Source organism: Muscardinus avellanarius (genome assembly GCF_963383645.1).
Source record: "Muscardinus avellanarius genome assembly, chromosome: 3".
Taxonomy (NCBI): domain Eukaryota; kingdom Metazoa; phylum Chordata; class Mammalia; order Rodentia; family Gliridae; genus Muscardinus; species Muscardinus avellanarius.
Genome location: NC_137788.1, coordinates 29,726,049 through 29,748,931, shown reverse-complemented (window position 1 = coordinate 29,748,931; position 22,883 = coordinate 29,726,049). Strand labels below are relative to the sequence as shown.

General features: G+C 50.5%; 2 protein-coding genes across 2 annotated transcripts; both read right to left on the bottom strand.

The window, feature by feature from the left end:
- Nucleotides 1-648: 648 nt before the first annotated feature.
- ADPRS (ADP-ribosylserine hydrolase) lies at nt 649-6,363 on the bottom strand (the record flags this gene model as incomplete). Its single annotated transcript, XM_080692980.1, has 6 exons — nt 649-941; nt 1,405-1,505; nt 1,795-1,979; nt 2,051-2,258; nt 2,514-2,610; nt 6,147-6,363. 6 exons carry the CDS (start codon nt 6,361-6,363, stop codon nt 649-651), a joined length of 1,101 nt encoding a protein of 366 aa, XP_080549106.1.
- Nucleotides 6,364-7,804: 1,441 nt separating this feature from the next.
- Nucleotides 7,805-10,844, bottom strand: TEKT2 (tektin 2; the record flags this gene model as incomplete). Its single annotated transcript, XM_080690483.1, has 9 exons — nt 7,805-8,018; nt 8,114-8,193; nt 8,347-8,490; nt 8,619-8,726; nt 8,876-8,990; nt 9,070-9,213; nt 10,097-10,302; nt 10,472-10,597; nt 10,689-10,844. The coding sequence occupies 9 exons, from the start codon at nt 10,842-10,844 to the stop codon at nt 7,805-7,807; spliced, it is 1,293 nt and encodes a 430-aa protein (XP_080546609.1).
- Nucleotides 10,845-22,883: the final 12,039 nt, after the last annotated feature.

Here is a 22,883-nt window from a genome sequence, read left to right as displayed (position 1 = left end):
ACACAGCGGGCAGCTCGCTGCCCTGGGCCCCAGCTCCTAGGAAAGCACTGCCCAGACAAAGGCCCTAGGTTTGAGAAGGTCCAGGGGAGAGAGAGAGACAGGAAACTGCTGGGATTTACCAAAAACCATTTACTGCTGTGACTTCCACTGGAAGCTTTTAACAAGCCCTGTACAGCCAGAACCAGGTGTGGACCTAGACTGGCTGGATGCAGGTGTCTGTCCCCTGATCCGCATCATGCCGGGCAGCACTGCCCAGTCACAAAAAGGAGGTCTGAAATTAGCTAAAACCCAACTGGAAGAAATGATGCTACCACAGATCATTTCCGCCTCCCCAAATCCCATGTCCTAGATAAAAAGGAAAATGCCGTTAAGTACCCCTCCAAAATAAAACCTGCCCTGGTGCCTCATGCCTGAGGCCTCCAGGTGCCCCATGGCTCACTGTACACTGCCAGAACCCTGCTCCATGGAGCTATCAGTCCCTCGCTCGCTGCTCCGATGACCTCCCCCGAAGAGACCCCCACTGTCCCACGGCATGCTCAGCCTGCACTGCAGAAGATGGACACGGGAGCCTGCTCGAGACTTCCAGGCTCCCAGTCTGAGCTGTAGTTGGTCCTGCTGGATGTGGCACAGGGCCAGCACCTGCGGCCTTCACAGACTCTTCTGGAAGACTCGGTGCAGGCTCTGGGCCAGGACGTCTGTCTCTTCATAGCCTTCACAACTTTGCTGCCAGCTCTCTGGCACCTGATCCATCCCATAGTAAGCGCCAGCAATGGCCCCGGCCATGGTGGCAATGGTGTCCGTGTCCCCACCAAGCGAGATGGAGTAGATGAGAGTCCTCTGGAGGTTATTGAAGGCAGAAGGGATCTCGGGGTCGGGCTCCATGCAGTGCAGGAAGCAGTAGATAGCAGTGGGCACAGACTCGAAGGCAGCAATGCCGTTTCCTGTGGGGAAGCCAGATCACAGAATGGGACCTGTCCCTGCCACAGGCTTCCTGCCATCTGCCACAGTCAAGGCCCTGAGCTTGTAGCAAGGCTGTGAATAAGATAACAGGCTCTAGAGTTGGCCGAACTGGTGACTGGGAGTCACTACCCTTGAGGACCAAACGCTTGGTGCAGAGCAAAGCAAGTCGCTCTCGCACGGGGCTGCATGAGGGGGCTGTGAGACGCTCTGCACACGACTCGTGCCCAAGGGCTGGTAAACATCTATTACACATTAGCTATAGAAACTGGCAACGAGCTGCCACTTCTGGGGCCACAGGCACACTCACCTATGAGGCTGACAGCATGGTGCTCACAGCCCTGCCAGGGCTCCTACAGAGAGCGGCTCTGCTGTCACACCAGCCCAGGGTCAAAACGTGCCAGCAGGCAGGACGCCATGCTCCCCTCCACCCCGAGGGCTGCTCACCTAGCTCAGACACCACGTCCTCCCGGGTCACCGAGTCCTGGTCTAGAAGTTCTCCCACCTTCTTCAGTCGGCTGGAGTATGGACGCTCCTCCATACCCAACCTGTGGGTTCAGGAGAGATTTCAGGAAGGCCACAGCCAGCAGGGTGGAGACACTGGGCCGGGACGGGCCTCACGTGACAGTCTCCCACGTGGGCAGAGCAGCCCTGACACGGAGTGGAAGGGCCAGGTGTGAGTGGGTCATTCTGTTCTCTGGGACCAGGACAGCCTTGAATCCAGCCAAGGCAAAGGGGCCTCTTCCCACCCATCCCTAAGGTCTGCCAAGAACGAGGTCAGGTTCACTTTGTGGCGATGCCAGAGGCTGCGGGCCCCCGCCGTGTGCCCATACTCACTCTCTGGCATCCAGGACGGCCTGGGCGTCGCCTTCCAGCTCCTCCATGTGGCTCAGGAGCTGCTTGAGGAAGTGCTCGCTGGAGGACTCACCCTGCAGAGCCAGGTGCACAGCCAGGGCCTGCAGGACCGCGCCATTGTAACCCAGGGAGGAGGCGTGGGTCAGCTGGGCTGAGAGCCGAGCAAACTAGGAAGGGGAGAAGCGGCCGTCAGCGTGCTGCAGAGGGAGGGAAGCCCGGAGCTTGCCCACCCCAATACCTTCTGCACATCCTGGATGCTGCTATAGGCCAGGGGGATGCCCGCCACCCGCATGGCACCGCCATTGCCGTAGGAGCCTTTCCCATTGAACTGGGCCCGGGCGGGCTCATAGACATCACGGCACTTGGGACTCAGGAGCTTCTTGAAGACAGTGATTACTCCGGCCCCGTAGCCCCTGTCAGGATCCTTCTTGTATTCCTCAGCAAACCTAGGAGGAGAAAGGAGGCAGAATTGGGGTTTCACGATGGCCTCAGGGCTGGGAGAGAAGCTGGGCTGCTTTGGAGAAGGAGGCAGCTAGGGCCCTGTGCATCTGCGCCAGCAGTGGGACCATTTTCAGCTTGGAAAATGAGAGACAGGGTTCTGCGGAGACCCAGTGTTCCTGGTACACACACCCCATTCCTCTGCCGAGGGGCGCAGTAACTCTGCCCGCCTGGTCTGCCTTACCCCGGAGTCATTCCCTCACCTGTGAGCCATGTCCACCTCATCGAAGGCCTCCTTGGCCAGCAGGGACTGCACAAGGGCTCTGGCCATGGCTGTGTCGTCCGTGTAGTACAAGGCTTCTGTGGGAAGAGGGTGGGGTGAGAGCAAGCTGCAGGGCTTTGAGGCAAAGGCTTCCTGCTCATTCTTCCTGCAGGCAATGCATCTGCAATAACCATGCCAACCCCTGACCCTGCTCCAGTCTCCTGGGCTATAGGAAGCCTCCGGGTTTCAGCCTTGGGATTATCAGTGATTTGTTTTGTTTTGTTTGGTTTGGTGGTGGTACTGGGTAATGAACCCAGGGACATTCTACCTCTGAGCTATACCCTCAGCCATTTACACACACACACACACACACACACACACACACACACACATATATAATTTATTTTGGTCCTGGGGATGGAACCCAGGGGCATTCTACCTCTAAGCCACATCCCCAGCCTTATTATTAATTTTTTTGGTAGTACTGAGGGTGGAACCCAGGGGCTTTTCTACCTCCAGGCTATACTCCCAGACCTATTTTATATTTTTATTTGGAAACAGGGTCTCACTAAGTTGCTGAGAGCCTCACTAAGTAGCTGAGGCTGGCTTTGAACTCGTGTGATCCTCCTGTCTCAGCCTCCCAAGTGCTGGGACAGCATACACCACCACACCCAGCTTTGGTGATTATTTATTCCAAGTCAGTCACCATGTCTCACTGATTTTTTTTTTTTTTTTTTTTTTTGCGGGTCTGGGGATGGAACCCAGAGGCATTTGACCTCCGAGCTACACCCCCTGCCCAATTTTTTATTCTTTATTTTGAAACCGGGTCTCACTGAGTTGCAGAGGGCCTCACTAAGTAGCTGAGGCTGTCTGCGAACCGCGATCCTCCGGTCTCAGCCTCCCAAATGCTGGGATTACAAGCGTGCGCCACCACGCCCGGCTCTGTCTCACTGATTTCTGAAGGAAACTTCTATATCCTCTGGCAGCTGTCAGTGAAGCTCATCTACAGCTTTTTTTCTTTCTTTCTTTTCTTTTTTTTTTTTTTTTGGTACTGGGGGTTTAAACCCAGGAGCATTCTATCTCTGAGATACACCACCAGTCCTTTTATTTTTTTATGTTGAAATAGGTTTTTTGTTTTTTTTTTGCAATACTGGGGATGGAACCCAGGTGCATTCTACCTCTGAGCTACACCCCCAGCCCTAATTTTTATTCTTTATTTTGAAACAGGGTGTCACTGAGTTGCAAAGGGCCTCACTAAGTAACTGAGGCTGTTTGTAAACCCGGATCCTCCTGCCTCAGCCTCCCAAATGCTAGGATTACAAGTATGCGGCTTGAAATAGGGTCTTGCTAAGTCATCCCTTCACCTGTGTGCCATGAGTCTTGCTAAATTGCCAAGGCTGGCCTTGAACCTGTAATCCTCTTGTCTCAGCTTCCCACGTACTGGGATTACGTGTGTGCGCCACCATGCCTGGCTGTAATTTGTCTTAATTCAGCTTGCAGAGGCTATACAGAGCTGAGCTCACCTCCAGCCTAATCAGTGTACCCCATCCCTAAGGTGGGCACAGGACCTGAGCCAGGCCATTGAGACTCAATTTGGGACTTCTGTTAGAGGACTGTGACAAAGAGAGACTTCTCTACTGGAGCTGCTGCTCCCCACCCCCAAGGGCTGCCAGAGTGGAGTCCAGCCAAAGAAGACGATCTGAATGATGGCGAGGACCCCGGGCCTTGAGGATAGTCTGACTTCTTTCTCAGTTGTCAGCCAATTCATCCCTTTTCTGCTCAGGCTATTTTACATTTATTTATTTGCTTATTTACCTATTTACTTATTTATTGTTTGTGGTACTGGGGATGGAACCCAGGAGCATTTTACCTTCGAGCTACAACTCCAGCCCTATTTTTTATTTTTCACTTTGAAACAAGGTCTGAGTCGCAAAGGGCCTAAGTAGCTGAAGCTGTCTGCGAACCACGATCCTCCTGTCTCGGCCTCCCAAATGCTGGGATTACAAGCATGCGCCACCTTGCCTGGCTTATTATTTATTTATTGTAGCACTCAGAATTGAACTCAGGGGCATTCTACCTCTCAGCTATACCCCAACACCTTTTTATGTTTTGTATTAAAAACAGGGTATCATTAGATTGCTGAGACTGTCCTCAAACATGGGATCTTTCTGTCTCAGCCTCCCAAATTCTGGGGTTACAAGTGGCTGTTTTAGGTTGGTGTTTCCATCACTTCCATTCAAAAGATTCTAAAATGCATTTTAATCCCAAATATGTTTTTCCTTAGCTTAATTTTTTTTTTTTTCAGTACTGGGGATTGAACAGGATTCTCCTGTCTGAGCCTCCCAAATGCTGGGATTACAAGCATGCACCACCATGCCCGGCCTCCTCAGCTTAATATTAAACTAACAATGAAATAAACACCTCTCCTTCCATCCGTCTTCTCAGCTACAGATCATCTCTTTCCCTTTGCACCTAACCATACCATCACACTTCCCACATTCTCTTTAACCTACTGGAAATGCGCTTAAGTCCCAACTTCTCTGGACACATGAGCAGTGTCTTCGTGTTTAAATTCGGTTCTCAGAGCAGGAAGTAGTGCGGCGCACTTGTAATCCTAGGACTTGGGAGACTGGAGGACAGCCTCAGCAGGTGATGTTATTCTCATTAACCTAGCAAGACCCTGTTTCAAAAAGTTAAAAAACAATAAAAAGGGCCGAGGATATCGCTTCTTAGCCTTTTGGCTACGATCAAGTGTAAAAAGGGCTGAGGATATAGCTCGGCACTGGGAACTGAGCCTATGCCCCTGCTAGGCTCGGTCCCCAGTACCACGCACAGAGAAAAGATTCTGTGCTCAGGTTTTGTTGACAGGCTTCCTCCTCCACCTGCCTCCCGCGCGGGGCTGTTCCCCGGGGTTCTGACGATGGCCTATTTTTCTTGCTATTCCACTTGCTCTCCAAGGAGAATCACATCCTCTGCTTGACCTCAGATCTGACGCCTGGGCGGACAAGCGGACTTGGCACGGGAGGAAGGAGGGAAGGGCGGAGTTCTGCAGGACAGGGCAGCACACGCGCACGCCACGGCCTGCGCGGGGAGGCGCGGTGCGCGAGGCCCGAGAGGAGGCGAGGCCAGGCGTGCAGACTGCGAGGGCGGCCGGGGCCCCCGCGGAGAGCCTGGCCGGTGCCTGCCCGCGCGCCCCCGCTCACCTGCCCGCGCGCCCCCGCTCACCTGCCCGCGCGCCCCCGCCCACCTGCCCGCGCGCCCCCGCCCACCTGTCCGCGCGCCCGTCCCGCGCCCCCGCCCACCTGCCCGCGCGCTCCCGCCCCGTCCCGCGCCCCCGCCCACCTGCCCGCGCGCCCCCGCCCACCTGTCCGCGCGCCCGTCCCGCGCCCCCGCCCACCTGCCCGCGCGCTCCCGCCCCGTCCCGCGCCCCCGCCCACCTGTCCGCGCGCTCCCGCCCCGTCCCGCGCTCCCGCCCACCTGCCCGCGCGCCCCCGCCCACCTGCCCGCGCGCCCCCGCCCACCTGTCCGCGCGCCCGTCCCGCGCCCCCGCCCACCTGCCCGCGCGCTCCCGCCCCGTCCCGCGCCCCCGCCCACCTGCCCGCGCGCTCCCGCCCCGTCCCGCGCGCCCGCCCACCTGTCCGCGCGCTCCCGGGCGCGCCGGGCTCGGGCTCCAGGCTCTGCACGTGACGCAGCACTGACGTCAGGCTGACGGTGTCGTGCGCCTCGTAGATGGCGCCCACGCAGTCCCCGAGCAGCGCGCCGGCCAGGCAGCCTCGGAAGCGCGAGAGGGAGCGGGCCGCCCCGGCCCCGCCGCCTCCTGCCGCGGCCATCGCCGCCACTGCCGCCGCCATCCGCGCGCAGCCCAGCCGCCACTTCCGGTGCCGCCGCCGCCCCCTCCCCGCGGCCCCACAGCGCCCCCTGGCGGCCCGGAGCCTCCGCGCCGCCCCCGCCCACCGCGTCTCTGCCCCACCTTCTCCGCGCTGTAAAGGCTTCCGGGCCACCCCCAGGTTGCCCCCGGCGGGCGTTCGTCCAGAGCAGGTCCACTTCCCCGAGCCCAGCCCTCCGAGGGCCCCTAGGTCTTGGCCCCTTCAGGCCCGGGCCACCGCAGTCCACCAAGCCTTCCTGTGTTCCTAGACTCTGGGCATCAAGAGAGGCAAAAGCCTGGCGTGGTGGCGCACGCTTGTCATCCCAGTACTTGGGAGGCTGAGACGGTAGGATCGCAGGTTTGTGGCCAGCCTCAGCTACTTAGTGAGGCCCTCTACAACTTAGTGACACCCTGTTTCAAATAAAGAATAAAAAAATAGGGCTGGGAGCCAGCTGGGCGTGGTGGCACACGCTTGTAATCCCAGCATTTGGGAGGCTGAAACCGGATGATCGTGGTTTGTGGACTTCAGCCACTTGAGGCCCTCCACAACACAGTGAGACCCTGTTTCAAAATAAAGAATAAAATAGGGCAGGGAGTGTAGCTTGGAGGCAGAGTGCCCTTGAGTTTCATCCCCAGGCCCCCCCCCACACACACATACGCACCCTCAGTTTAATCTCCACCCAGTAGTGCAAAATAAATTAAAAGTTAGGCAAAAGCCAGGCGTGGTGGCACATGCTTGTAATCTCAGTACTTGAGAGAATCTTCCCAGTATTTGGGCAGATCCTTACTGAGACAGGAGGATCGTAAATTCGGGGCCAGCCTTAGCAATTTAGTTAAACCCTGTTTCAAAATAAATAAACTGGCTGGGCGTGGTGCATGCTTTTATCTCAGTACCTGAGAGGCTGAGACAAGAGGATCATAGGTTCCAGGCCAGCATCAGCTTATTGTGAAGCCTTCTGCAACTTAGTGAGACCCTGTTTCAAAATAAAAAAAATAAATACAACTGGGGTGTAGCTCGGCGTTAGAATGGCCCTGGGTTCAATCCCCGATGCCACCATAAATAAATAAATAAATAAATAAATAAATAAATAAATAAATATAGTGCTGGGGCTGTATCTTAGAGGTAGTATGCTCCTGGGTTCCATTTCCAGTAACACACACACACACACACACACACACACACACACACACACACAACCACACACAGGGGCAAGGGGCAGCTGCTAGAGCCCACAGTGTGCCTGTCTAGCCAGAGAAGGAGGGATTTCTCAAGGGAAGCGACGTCGAATTTGGAATGTAAAATCTGAGGGAACAGTGTTCCCAGCTTTGCTCTTGCATGCATAGGAACGTGAAGAGCCTCCTCACTCCACATTTATTAAATTCACTCCCCCCTCCTGCCCTTCCGATTCCCCCCCACCCAGCCCCAGCTAGGCCAGCTCCAGCTGGCAGGTTTTGAGTGGACTCAGGGTGCGGTTTGTGGTGCGGGTGAAGGTGTCCACCTGGGGCACAAACTTCTCGGCTGGCACAGTCAGCTTACGGCGAGTGTCCATGCACTTGGTATCCAACAGCATGGAGTTGGCCTTGCAGGCAATGTCGGCCTGCAGCCGGGCCAGGTGCTTGTTCAGGGCGTCCAGGGCATCCCTGGGAGGAGGCACAAACAGCCCACCACCTGCATGAGGCTTGGAGGCCTGGGCTGCACTGAGCTCACACCCCGTCCTGGCCACTCCCAAACATACTGTGCTTGTGCTAGCTTCTGCTTCAGGGCAGCGATGGTCGCCTCTAACTGGTGAACTTCATCAGTGAGGCCGTACTGTGCCTGGAGCAGAGGGCAGGATGAGAGTCCCAGGTCAGCCATACCGCCCTTCAGGTTCAGTCTGACCCTGCCCTAGGCCAGCATCCTTGCTCCAGCAGACATAGGCACTGGGGGTGACCCAGAGGAAACCTTAAAAGGAGGCCCGTGTCCTCGCACCTGGTCCCGACAGAGCTCCACATTGGGCCGGTAGGTTCTGGACTCCAGCCGGGTGTGGGCCAGCTTCAGGTTTAGCATCTTTCTGCGCAGATCCTCTTCCAGGCGCCGGATGTCCTCTTCCAGCTCGGCAATCTCCTCCAAGGTCTGCGGGGGACAACGGGACTGGTCTCCACTTGCTGAGCTCATGCTGGGGCACCCAGCCCAAGGCTTCCATGGTGGGGCCTCCAGCTCCTGGTCCCTCGGCAGGAGGCCGGGCCCTGGGGGAGGCTCACGTTCTTTTCTTGCCACTTGAGCTCACTGTACACTCGCTCCATCTCCTGCAGCCGCTTCCTGAAGGCAAATTCTGTTGCGACCCTCTGGGCTTCCAGTTCGTTGTTGGTCTGCAAGAGCAGGGGTAGACCAGGAAAGAGGAGGGTAGAGAAGTAAGTGAGGGAAGGGGCGCCGTGGTCGACAGGGCCTGGAAGACATAGGCCGAGTGCATACTGGGCCATCCACTGTCTTTGGAGGGCGGGCACAGAGGTTCGCTCACCTGGGCGATGGTCAGGGCGATGCCCTCCCTCAGTTCCGTGGCCGCCTTCATCTCCGCTTCCGCTTGGTTCTTGTTGAACTGACTGAAGTCATCCCACTGCTGGAGTGTGGTGGAGCTGTAGGCGGCAGGAAATAAAGGGGCTAGGGTCCAGCCTGAGCAGGGGGCAGGGAGACTGAGCAAAACATACTTCTCACCCGTTGGGGACACGTGTGGGGTTGACCTTCAGGGAGATGTTTGGGGATGTGAGGTTGAGAGAGAGACAGCCTCTGTCAATCTCTAGTGTCTCCATTTTGCCCCGATGGTCAAAGTTGAGCTGCTGTCGGACTTCCTGCAGGAGGCTGGAGACAGAGTGGACGGGATCAGGCACCATCACCCCAACCCCGGCCCCAGGATGCAGCCCTCATGGTACTTGGGAGACCTCACGGCATGGCGAGGCTGCGGGTGTCTCTTCCTAGCAGAAGACAATGGAGCTGCTTTTGCAGATGAGACAGAGACCAATATAGCTGGGTGAACTTCCCACAGGCAAAATTATGACACCCAAGTGCTTGGGCAAGCCCAGGGGCGCAGGTAAGCAACTGCGCTCACAAAGGATCCCATACACACAACCATGGTAAGGCACTCAGGCAAATGGGTGTCAGCTCCCATGCTGCCAACCAGGGGAGCAACACTGCCTAGAGCAGGTGCCTCAGAAGTAATTCTGGGAGCCGGGCGTGGTGGCACACGCATGCAATCCCAGTACTTGGGAGGCCAAGACAGGTTCGAAGCCAGCCTCAGCTACTGTGTGAGGCCCTTTGTAACTCAGTGAGACCTTGTTTCAAAATAAATAAATAAATAAATAAATAAATAAATAGACTAAAATATAGGGCTGGGGGTGTAGTTCAGAGGTAGAATGCCCATGAGTTCCATCCCTAGCACCACAAAATAAGTAAGTAAGTAAGTAAATAAATAAATAAATAAATAGGGCTGGGGATATAGCTCGGAGGTAGAATGCCCCTGGGTTCCATTCCTAGTACCACATGGACATACACACACACACACACACACACACACACACACACACACACACACGTATTCTGAGCCAGTGGAAAGCGTGTTACTGTCACTGTGTTTTTTCCACAGGGACACAGCGATACATGGAAGTCAGTCCCTCATTACCCACAACACCTGAGTCCCACATTCAGGACCCGAGGCGTTCAGGGGCGTGCACAGCAGCCGCCTCACCAGAGGTGCTCAAAGGCCTGGCTGATCTTCTGTTGCAGGGCCTTCTTGGTGGCCTCGATGACCTGCACCTCTTTGTGCAGCTCGTCCTCCACAGGGTCCTCCACCAGGTCAATGTCTCGCCGACTCTCCCGCAGGGTCAGGCACTCGACGGCCACATCCAGGGGCAGGTTCTTGGCCTGCAGGTTCTGCTCTGCGGATTCCTTCATCTAGAATGGGGGCGGGGGTATGGAGGCTGGCGGGGGCTCACTGGGAGGTAACTCTTATCTCCATTTCCTCAGGGATGCCCGCGGGTGACTTGGCCCTGCCACCTGTGCCCGCCTCAAGGGTTCCCAGGCCCAGGGGTGGGGCAGGAGGGAGGGCAGGGCAGCTCCCTGCCTGGGTCAGGGAGTCGATCTCGGCATCCAGGTCCGTCAGACACTTGTCCAGCATCTCCTTCCACCGGTTGACGGTATCGATCCTCTCGGCCAGTCGAGTCTTATTGTCATGTTCATCCCAAATGGTCTGCAAGAGACAGAGTCAGATAAAGGGGGCGTTGGTGGTAGGAGGGGGCAGTGCTGTCCCTTGACCCGTCAAACCCGACTCTGCTCCCAACCTGGTTGTTGGTCTCGTTGCGGAGGACGCGGGCTTCTTGGCGGATCTGATGGGAAGCATCTCGCTGCCGCTCCGCATTGGTGGACAGGAGGCAGCTGTTGGTGTGCCAGTCGGGCAGCCGAAAGCGCTGACTCGGCTTGACACTCAGTGTGGCCATGTTGCAGGGGCGAAGGGTCCCAAGCCCTAGGCCCGGTCCAGACCCGCCACCTGCGGAGAGAAAGTAAGGTGCAGGAGACCGGGCGGTGAACCATCTTTGGGCCCAAACGCCCCTCCCAGGGCCATGCTCTGTCCATTTCCTTCTCAGCCCTGCTGCAGGAAGCCGCTGGGATCCCACACTGAGCTCACCTTTGAGTCAGGCTTTAGCTAATTTCTTCCACCTCTCCGGCCACAAGCACAAAGACCGGAGCCTGCAGCTCCCCGAGCAGGTAGAGATGTGTTGCCAAATGCCTAGTGTGGACATGGGGAGGGTGCTGGGTGGCAGGAAAACTCCTAATTCAGTTTCCATCCCTAATTCCAGCACCACACCCGCTGAGCTTTCCTTTCTTTTATTTCTTGCCGGGTTCCCTCTCTTAGGACCCACATGGGCTGGGGCCGGGCTGGGGGTGGCAGGCGGACCCTCTGCGCCTCCAGAGTGGGTCGCAGTAGGAGGGGCGGTGGGAGGAGCTGAGGTCCGAGTTTGGGGCCAGCCTCACCCCTCCCCTGCGAAGGATCCTCATTTTCTGTTTCAATCAATATCCTGGGCAGAGGAAGGAGGCCAGGACTCTGCGCACAACCTGCGGCCGCGCACCCTCGTCCTCTCACCTCGTCTCCCTGCTCTCCAGGGCGCCCCCTCTCAGAGCGCTTCTGTTTGGCCTCTGGTTGCTAGGCAACACCAGTGGCTCTAGAGACCTCTGTCCCTGGCTGGCTGGCAGATCAGAGCGCGCGCGCGCGCGCGCGTGTGTGTGTGTGTGTGTGTGTGTGTGTGTGTGTGTGTGTTGCTGGAGATCGAACCCAGGGGGTTTCTACCTCCGAGGAGTTGCTGAGTCGCAGTAGGATGCTGAGGCCGACCTTGAACCAGAGACCATCCTGTCTCCCAAGTACTAGGATTACAGGCATGCACCCCCACACCCCTTGAAATGAACATTTTAATTTGATCAATGTTTGATCAATTTTGGTGTATCGACAAAATAAAAAAAAAATACCCACCATATACAGAAAAAGTAAATGCTGCCGGGAGCCTGTAATTTCAGCTCTCAGTCTCTGAGGCCAGAGGATGGTAAATTCGAGGCCAGCCCTGGGAATTTAGTGTCTCAATCTCCCAAGTACTGGGATTACAAGTGTGTGCCTCCACCCCCGGCTTATTAACTATATTTTGAGACGTGGTCTTGTTAAGTTGGGTCCTGCACTCATGTGACTTTGTGTCACATGACCTCTGCAGGGCAAGGGAGGGGCTGAAACCCCCGCGAGAATTGGGCGTTCCCACGAGTAAAACCCCCATCTCGCGAGATGCATGCCTTTAAAAGGAGAGCCCGCGTCCTCAAGCTTCGGACAGGCGCGCGGCCCCACAGTGCCTCGCCCTGATCCCCGGGAGAGCCGTGCCATTAAAACTTTACATGCCACCGGACCTCTCTCGTGTTTTTCACACTCCGCCATACTCACTTATTTTTATTTTACTCGCATTTAATTTTTTATTTTACTTATCAGGTCTCACTAATTTGCTCCTGGGTTCAATCTCCAGTACCATAAAAAAAAAAAAATAGACCGGAGGTGTAGCTCAGTGGTAGAATGTCCCTGAATTCAATCCCCAGTGTGGAAGAAAGAAAGAAAGCAAGCAAGCAAGCAAGCCAGCCAGCCATCTGGGTGCTGAGTACTTGGGAGGCTGAGATAGGAGGATTGCAGATTCAGTCAGCCTCAGCAACTTAAAGAGGCACTCTGCAACCTAGTGAGACCTTGTTTCAAAATAAATAAATAAATAAATAAATAAATAAATAAATAAAAAGGGCTTAAGGTAGTTCAGAGGCAGAACCCCACTGGGTTTGTCTACTAAACAAAACAAACAAACAAAAAGGCCAAATGAGCGGTGAGAGAAAATATCCACATGGGAATCAGCCTACAAATTATCAAGGTCTCTTCAAATTAGGGATATTTGGGCTCTCATTGGTGGGCTTGTGTATTCATTGAAGTGGAATAGGGAAATTTTTTCATAGCAAAATTTCATGAGCAGATTGAACTCTTTTGCAATTGTGATGATATCTGGCCAAACATGGACTTCTGTTGAGGAACACCACACGTCTGAAGGAACCAGGAACCCTCACACGGGACTCAAACATTATATGAACGGCTTCTCAGTGCGCAGCAGAAACACATCATTTCTCTGTGTCATACATGCGTTGTCTTGGGGCTGGTGCTTCTAGTTAAAGCTGTGACACCTAGGGGGAGACCGCGGAGGAGACGCCGTGGGTGGAGGGCGTGTCTAGCTGTAACATGCCTCTGTTGGCGCACTCGCTCAGATTTACAGAACCTGAGTATCCAGACAGCTTCCTCATGGATTACAAAGGATCCTCAGTTCACAGACAGATGTGAAGAATGTGAACTCGCCGGGCGTGGTGGCACACGCCAGTAATCCCCGTGCTCGGGAGGCTGACAGGAGGATCGTACGGGTTCAAAGCCAGCCTCAGCACTTAGACTCTCAGCAAATTAGTGAGACCCTGTTTCCAAATAAAGTATAAAATAGGTCTGGGAGTATAGCCGGGAGGTAGAAAAGCCCCTGGGTTCCACCCCTAGTACCACCCCTAGTACGACCCTCCCAGGGCCATTGTCTGTCCATTTCCTTCTCAGCCCTGCTGCAGGAAGCCACTGGGAGCCCACACTGAGCTCACCTTTGAGTCAGGCTTTAGCTAATTTCTTCCACTTCTCCGACCACAAGCACAAAGACCCGAGCCTACAGCTTCCCGAGCAGGTAGAGATGTGTTGCCAAATGCCTAGTGTGGACATGGGGAGGGTGAACTCAATTTTTTTTTTTTCCCAGCACAGGGTGCTGAACCCAGGGGTGCTCTTACTAACACTCAACTATGTCCCATTCTTTTTTTGGGGTGGTGAATTGAACACAGGAGCATTTGACTTCTGAGTATGCTCCAGCCCTCTGTTACATTTGGATATGGGGTCTCAAATTGCTGAAAGTCTCACTAAGTTGCTGAGGCTGCCCTTGAACTTGTGATCCTCCAGTCTCAGCCTCCCAAGTACTGGGATTATAGGTGTGCACCACCTTACCTGGCTCATCCCTTTTTATTTTTCTTAGAGACACTTTACTTTTCACCAAGTTGCTGAGGCTGGCCTTGAACTTGACATCCTTTTGTCAAGTTCAGTCTCCCAAGATGGAACATTTTTTTTGGTGGTGGTACCAGAGACTGATCTCAGAGGCATTCTACCTCTGAGCTATAACCCCAGCTCTATTTTTATTTGGAAATGGGGTCTCACTACTTGCTGATGCTGTCCTCGAACTTGTGATCCTCCTTTCTCAGCCTCCCAAGTATTGGCATTACGGGTATGTGCCACCACATCCTGTGAACCTAAATTTATTGCTATTATTATTATTATTATTATTATTATTATTAGTAGTAGTACTGGGGATTGAACCCAGAGGCACTCTACCTCTGAGCTATACCCACAGCCCTGTTTTATTTTTATTTTGAAATAGGGTCTCACTGAGATGATGTGAGTCTCATTGCTGAGGCTGTCCTGGAACCTGCAGTCCTCTTGCCTCAATTTCCCAAGGACTGGGATTATAGTACTTGGGAGGCTGACAAGTACTGTGTGCTGCCACACCCTGCCTAAGGGAAAAAAAATCATCTTTTCTCTACAGATAAAATTAAAGGGAGACCCCTGTAAGGTCTGCAGCAAGTCCTCTTTTCTTCCCCCCAATATTGGGGATGGAACCCAGGGCATTCTACCTCCGAGCTACACCCCCAGCCCTTATTCTTGTTTCTTTCTTTCTTTTTCTTCTTTCATTTATTTTTTGGTGGTACTGGGGGTGGAACCCAGGGCCTTTTCTACCTCCAGGCTATATTTCCAGCCCTCTTTTATATTTTATTTGGAAACAGGGTCTCACTAAGTTGCTGAGAGCCTCAGTAGCTGAGGCTGGCTTCAAACCTGTGCGATCCTCCTGTCTCAGCCTCCCAAGGGCTGGGATTACAAGCGTGCACTGCCATGCCTGGCTAGCAAGACCTCTTCTAACAGCCAGCTCTGCCAGGTCCAGCTGGAGGTGAGATCTGAGGTCAGGTTGGCTGCTAACTTCCTTCCCCTCACAAGTGCAGGGCCCTCCTTGGGGGTGGCGGCACAGTCCAGGGTGGGAGTGTTCTCTGTGATTGATTTCACTTCCAGGTCGCCCGTGGCCAGTCCCTTAATGGCCCTAGGCCTTTCACCACAACTGAGATATGAATCACATCCTTTGTGCTACGGCTATGCTTGCCGTCAATAATGCTGGGCCTGTGCCCTTCTTGGCATCCAACCCCCCTCATGCTACAGTACCCTGGGGTCAAGGAAAGGGCTGGTGAGTGGCAGAGACCACCTGCATCTGAGTGTTGTAGGACGCTTTGATGCATGCAATTGGGATCTCCTCAAATTTCTTTCCTGCCCACCCCAGAGGGCTCCCCTGTCCTGGATTGGAGGGTGACTCCTGAAGGTGCTGTGGCTGAGACAAACTCCTAGCTCCTGGGTGCCCAGTGGGGCTGGAGGGTGAGTCTGTCTGTAGAATCCAAGACCCTATGCTTCTTTTTTTTCGGAGGGAAGGACTGAACCCAGGCACATTCTACCTTGGCGCTACACCCCCAGCCCTCTATTTTTTAAATTTTTAAACAGGTTCTTGGCCGGGTGTGGTGGTGGACGCTTGTAATCCCAGCATTTGGGAGGCTGAGACCGGAGGATCGCGGTTCGTGGACAGCCTCTGCTACTTAGTGAGGCCTGCTGCAACTCAGTGAGACCCGGTTTCAAATTAAAAAAATAAAAAAATTGGGCAGGGGGTTTAGCTCGGAGGTTGAATGCCCCTGGTTCCATCCCCAGACCCGAAAACAAACAAACAAACAAACAAACAAACAAACAAACAGGTTCTTGCTAGATTGCTGAGGCTGGTCTTGACCTCCAGTCCTACAGGCACCTGCCACTCCTCTTGGCTCAGGCCCCCGTGTTTCTCACAACCTTCAAGACTTGACCTCTGTGGCAGGGAACCTCTTCAAAACCTGAGCTCCTCCTCTGCGCCCAGTGCTAAGTACTTTCCACACTCTATGTCACCAAATGCTCCCACAGCTCTGTTACTGTGTTCCATACTGAAGGAGATGGACATTTAGAAGCATCAAGAACTTTCCAAAAGTGTCAGTTAAGGCTCGAGCCCAGGACTTCATGACTCCAGAGCTAAATCCTTCCCACAAGGCCATACCCGGTTCTCCTAACCTGAGCTTGAAGAGAGCTAGGGACGACTACTCAGTAGGTTTCCAGCAAAGCTTTTTTAATTGCGGTTATTAGTGGAAATTACACTTGAAACTGAAGCTAAGCAACACCAAAACCATTACTTTTTTTTTTTTTATGAATCAAGCATTAAAAACAAATACAACACAGAACCCTTCTAAAAGGCAGAAAATAGAGTGGTTCTGTCACAGGACACTTTAGTTACAGTTTGGCTCAGGAAGAATCATGACCATTTCTCTAACATAAAATGTCATAAGTGACTGAACTGTTTAAAAAACAGCTTCCTCAGGCTTCTCAGTCTTACTCATGAGTTTTTTGGTACTAATCTTTTGTTATGTGGCAAGCTTTTTTTTCCTTTTTAAATAAACTTTTATGGGTGCGCTGTAGCTGTAGCCTCGCATCACAGTGTAGTTCTGATAGGGACACACACGGTACTTGGTGAGCTCCTCCTCCCACGCGCCCTCCCCACTTGCTACCCTTTTTATAGTAATTTTTTTGGGGGGAGATAGTTTCACTGAAAATAGAAAAATTTCTACCAAATTTTAAGTACTGAACACAAGCACTTTTGTTTAAAAACTTTATTTGCCTTCTGCTTATTACATATACTCTTTAAGGAGTTAAAATGACAGCCAAATCCAAAGCCTGGCTTCCAAGTACACAGTGATAGATTTCAGCATTTGGTGTTTCTAATTATACAGTGATTACATAGATATTGGGAGGCTTGCTTTCCCCATTCACCCCTCACCACCACGTTCTGATTCCTCTTAATAAAACACGGTAGGCAAGGTGAGTATCATTTCATATCTTACCTTGTCCCATAATGTTACAGACACACACTCACCTCACTGTTTAACTGGCATTACCGGTAACCAAACATTTAAAAAGAAGGCTTACAAACATTTGAAATTCTGCAGTCTTTAAATACTACAGTAAACTGTTCTTACTTATGAAAAGCTGACAACAGTAACAAATGTAAGGCCAGCCCAGGCAGAACACGGAGCTAGACAAGTAGGGAAGATGAGGAGTAAGTCTGAGAGTCCCATCATTTTGCCTTGGTACCAGTAGAAATATTTGGCAGGAATAATTAACATGGAAAAGGAGGATGGAGAAAGAGGTTACTTTGATTTTATGTAATAATTCAGTTTCAAAACATACTGTTATCAACCCCCCAAAATAGTAGTTCATATCTGCAATACAAATAGGCACACATGGTCAAGAAGGTTAAAAAGTAAAATTTAAAAGGCTACTTGTCCATCTGCAGGACATTTTGCAGGTGGCTCCACCCTCCCCACATGTCCTGTATCTACATTTTATGCTTCAGAAAAATTCCTTTAAAAAGAATTCTAGGTCTTCTTCCATTTCTTAGGGTTAAAAAAAAAAGCAGCAGTTATCTAAAGTAGGAGCAGTTGGTAACGCTTTGTGGTGTACATTTGTGTGTGTACTGTGCACAAAAATGTTCTCTAGAGTGAGTAGTAAGATTATAATGGAATGGTCATACTGCAACTTTAGTCTCCCAAGCACTAAAGCAACAATGCATTATTTTTTGTATAAACTTGACACATGGCATCACAAATATAATATATATATATACATACATATACCACTGCTCTCCACAACTTGCGAATGTATCCATAGACTAGTCCACGCACATGGTCTTTATTCACAACATATAGTAATACTTTGATGGGCTCATAACTGAAGAGACAATACTACATATTACAGCAAAAATTGTTTGGTAGTGTTCTTGATAAATCATTTTTAGCTATTTCATTGCATAAGGTGGATTTTTGTTCATTTTTCAAGCATGTATTTCCCCAAGTTTTATCTGTAGTACGCAAAAGTCTCATTGTTCTATAAAACTCATCAGATACTACTTTTGTTACAATGAGTTGCAAAAGCCCAGCTGCCTACAGCAGGGGGAGGCCTGCATCTACAGAGAGGAATAAATGCTGAGTGCTTTCATGCCCTGTGTACCTAAATACATCCTTTTATTCCTTAAAAAAAAAAAATTGTGTCTGTTGCAAAAAGGCGTTGCTTACATCTGCAGTGCTGTAATTTCCTAGAAACAGGATACCACTCCGTACAAGAAATGCATAAACCTGTTGAAATGTAAAGCCCTGCCATGGACCATAAAGATAACTGGGTCAAACCAGTCACCTGATATCACCCTCGGGTACTCAGAACTAAAGAAAAAAACTCTCACTGCATTTTAACTTTTACAGACATATGATGATTAGAATGTTAAAGTAAAGCAAAAGCTGGGCAGGTGGAGCATGCCTATAATCGCAGTACTTGGGGGGCTAAGAGAGAAGGACTGCAGGTTTGAGGATAGCCTCAGCAAGTTCTGAGACTCTCATCATCCTAGTGAGACCCTGTTTCAAAATAAAAATAAAAATATGGGATGGGGGTGTTGCTCAAAAAAAAGATGTCCCTGGGTTCAATCCTCTGTAACACACACACACACACACACACAAACACACACACACACACACACACACAAAAAAAAGAAAGCAAAGTTCAATTCTGTAAAGTGACAATAAGCACACTTTCCTTCTTAAAAATAACTCTTGAAGCTGGGCATGGTGGTACACGCTTGTAATCCCTGTGCTTGGGAGGCTGAGACAGGAGGATTGCACAGGTTCAAAGCCAGCCTCAGCTACTTAGTGAGGCTCTCAGCAACTTAGTGAGGCCCTGTTTCCACATAAAGTATAAAATATTTCTGGGAGTGTAGCCCAGAGGTAGAAAGCCCTTGGGTTCCAAAAGAAAAAAAAAAAATAACCCTTGAAGCCAGGCATGGTAGTACATGCTTGTAATCTCAACATTTGGGAGGCTGAGACCAAAAGATAGTGGTTCACCGACAGCCTCAGCTACTGTGAGCCCCCCCCATCCCCAACTTAGTGAGACACTGTTTTTAAAGAATAAAAAAAAATAGGGCAGGGGGTGTAACTCAGAGGTTGAATGCCCCTGGGTTCCATCCCCAGACCCACAAAACAATAACAACAACAAAAACCTTGAGTGGTTTGTGGTGGTACACCTTTGTAATCCCAGTACTTGGGAGGCTGAGGAAGGAGGATTGGTTTGTGGCCAGCCTTGGCTACTTAGTGAAGCCCTCCGCAACTTAGTAAGACTGTTTCAAAATAAAGATTAAAAAATTGCCTGGGGGTGTAGCTCAGAGGTAGAATGCCCCTGGGTTCAATTTCCAGCACCACAAAACCCCAAAAAACTGTGATAACACCACCACCACCCTCTAGCCAGGTATGGTAGTACATGCTTGTAAATCCAGTACTTGGGAGTCTAAGACAAGAAGATACCAGGTTCATGTCCAGCCTCAGCTATTTAGGGAGGTCCTCCAAAACATAGTGAGGCCTTGTTTTATTTATTTATTTATTTATTTATTTATTTATTTATTTATTTATGTACTGGAGATGGAACCCAAGGGCTTTCTACCTCTGGGCTATACTCCCAGACATATTTTATATTTTATTTGGAAATAGGGTCTAAGTTGCTGAGAGCCTCACTAAGTAACAGGCTGGCTTCGAACCTGCGTAATACTCCTGTCTCAGGCTCTCAAGCACTGGGATTAAAAGTGTGTGCCACCACGCCCTGCAGAGGCTTTGTTTCAAAATAAAGAATAAAGTCAGGCGTGGTGACGCACGCTTGAAATCCTAGTATTTGGGAGGATCATGGTTCGTGGACAGCCTGGGCTACTACTTAGTGAGGTCCAGTGAACCTTGTTTCAAAACAAAGAATAAAAAATATAGGGCTGGGGAGTGTAGCTTGGAAGTAGGATGCCCGTGTGTTCTATCCCTGGTAACACACACACACACACACACACACACACACAAACAAAGAATAAAAAGAAAAAGGGCTGGGGGTGTAGGTGGGAGGTAGAATGCACCTGGGTTCAACTTCTAGTACCACAAAATAAAAACAAACAAGCTAGGTGTGATGGTGCACACTTGTAATCCCAGCACACAGGAGGCTGAGACTGGAAGATCACGGTTCAGGGACAGCCTCAGCTACTTAGCGAGGCCCATCGCAACTCAGTGAGATCCTGCTTCAAAACTAAAAAGACTAAAAAATAGGACTGGGGTTGTAGCTCAGAGGTACAATGTTCCTGGGTTCCACCTCCAGTACTGCAAAAAAAACCCCAAAAAACCAAAAAAACCAAAATACAAACAAAAAATCTCCCCTCTATTCCAAAAAAAGGTACCAAAATCTGCCAAGAAATGAAGGGGGCAACTATCTGGCTACCGGAGCCGGTGAGGCCGACATGTATCAAGAGTCCCTGAAGACAACACGCCGAGTTGATGTCTGAGGATCTGACCTCTATCTAACTCAAGTACAGTTGCAATTGCCATAGCAACCTATAGGACCTTTCAAAGTTATGCTTTTGCTAAGGACTGTAACAAAGAAAAATTCAGCCTATCCGTGTGCTGGAATCTCTGGCAGGGAAACAACAGAAGCCAACACACATATAATGGAACAACATACCATCTAAGGCCTATGTTTCTCTTACACTTTTTTTTTTTTGATACTGGGAATTGAACCCAATGGCATTCTACCTCTGAGCTACACCCCCAGTCCTACTTTGTTTATTCTGAAACAGGGTCTATGTTATGGGGGCCTCCTGTTGCCAAGGCTGGCTGTGAACCTGCGATTCTTCTGTCTCAGATTCCCAAGTACTGGGATTACAAGCTTGTGTCACCACACCCAGCTTACCCTTAACTTCTGAATAGCTTTTTCTTTGGAGAACTCAAGCACTTTCACAAACATCTTATTCTCACAACTGAGTGAGGCAGATGAAGGTAGTATCACTACTGTTGACATCAGACAATAAGGAATTTACTCAAGAACACTTAGATGAGTGGTTGAGCTGTGACTATACTCCAAGTCTCTGGCTCATGTTCTAGAGCCCTTTTTACTTTCGAAGTCATAAGATCCTAACAGTCTTTAGAAAGTTGTGACCTTTAAAAAATTTCTGCATTTGAAAATTCCTTTGGTCTTCTCCCTAAGAAATGGGTTGAATTTAAAAAAATTGATAAGGCGGGTGTGGTGGTCCACGCTTGTAATCCCAGCATTCGGGAGGCTAAAACCAGAAAATCTCAGTTTGCAGACAGCCTTAGCTACTTAGTGAGGTCCTCTGCAACTTAGTGAGACCCTATTTCAAAATAAAGAATAGAAAATAGGACAGGGATGTAGCTCGGAGGTCAAATGCCCCTGGGTTCCATCCATAGCCACCCCCCACAAAATAATTTATATATAATTTTGTACATATCAGCTGGGTGTGGTGGTACATGCTTGTAATCCCAGTACTTGGGAGGCTGGGACAGGAGGATTGCATTTCGCAGCCAGCCTCAGCTATTTAGTGAGGTTCTTGTAACAGTGTGAGACCCTGTTTCAAAATAAAGAATAGAGCCGGTCATGGTGGCACAGGCTTGTAATCCCAGCATTCAGAAGGCTGAAACAGGAGGATCGTGGTTCGAGGACAGCCTCAGCCAATTAGTTAGGCCCTCTGCAACTCAGTGAGACCCTGTTTCAAAATAATAAAGTATAAAAAGTAGGGCTGGGGGTGTAGCTCGGAGGTAGAACGAATGCCCCTGGGTTCAATCCTGAGTAATGGAAAAAAAAAAAGAATTTTGCACATACCAAATCAGATGTCAAAGATATATCTATACAACCAGTCAGAATGTGTGAGTTATGAGGAATGAATTAGCTAGGTATTAATTCATTCAATATCATGTTTATATGTTTAAGAGGCTATGTGTTAGAATAAAAGTCACTAGCTCCTTGGTAGAATGCTCCTGGGTTCACTCTCCAGCAAAACACACACACACACACACACACACACACACACACACTCTCTCTCTCTCTCTCTCTCTCTCTATCACTTTGCTATAATACATTATATTCCAGATAGTAGCTGAGGCTGGCTTTGAACTTGTGCGATCCTCCTGTCTCAGCCTCCCAAGCATGGGGATTATAAGTGTGTGCCACCACGCCTGGCTTATTTTCGTTATTTTTTATTTATCCTCTCCCCTCTTTTATTTTTAATTCTCTATGTGTGTATTTGGAGAAATAAAATACTTTGTGATTCATAAATGTTATAAAAATACTGATTGTATCACAAGAATGATGATATTTAAGTAAATCTAAGAATGGCATGTCAGAGGAAGCAGACTTTAGAACACAAACATATAAAAGATGCTAAAATAGCCAGGCAAAGTGGCTCATGCCTTCAATCACAGCTGCTCACTACTCGGGAGGCTGAGGCAAGAGGGATCCTAAGTTCGAGGCCAGTGTGGGCAATTTAGAAAGACCCTGTCACAAAATAAAAAATAGAAAGGGCTGGGGTGTAGCTAGCTCTGTGGTAGAGGGCTCTGAGGTTCAGTCCTCAGGGCTGGGAAATAAACAGTTCTAATACGGTCTCTCCATCAGGTTATAACTGCTGGCATGTGACCCTCCTTCCCTGAGTATTTTAGAGACTTTTACCTAGTGTAGAATTCTAAAGAAACTGCCCCTAAATCCTTTTTCTTTTATTTTTAAAGAGAGAAATTTTGTGTGCCTTGGTGCTAAGAAATGAGAAAACTCCTAAAATTTTTTTTTTTTTTTTAAGAATCATATAAGGACAAACCAGTGGATTTAAGGAATTGCTTGCTATTCCTGTTTTCTTGTTTTTGTTTTTAGGTGCCGGGGATGGAACTCAGGGTCTCTCACAGGCTCAGCAAATGATTTATCACTGAGCCACATCCCACCT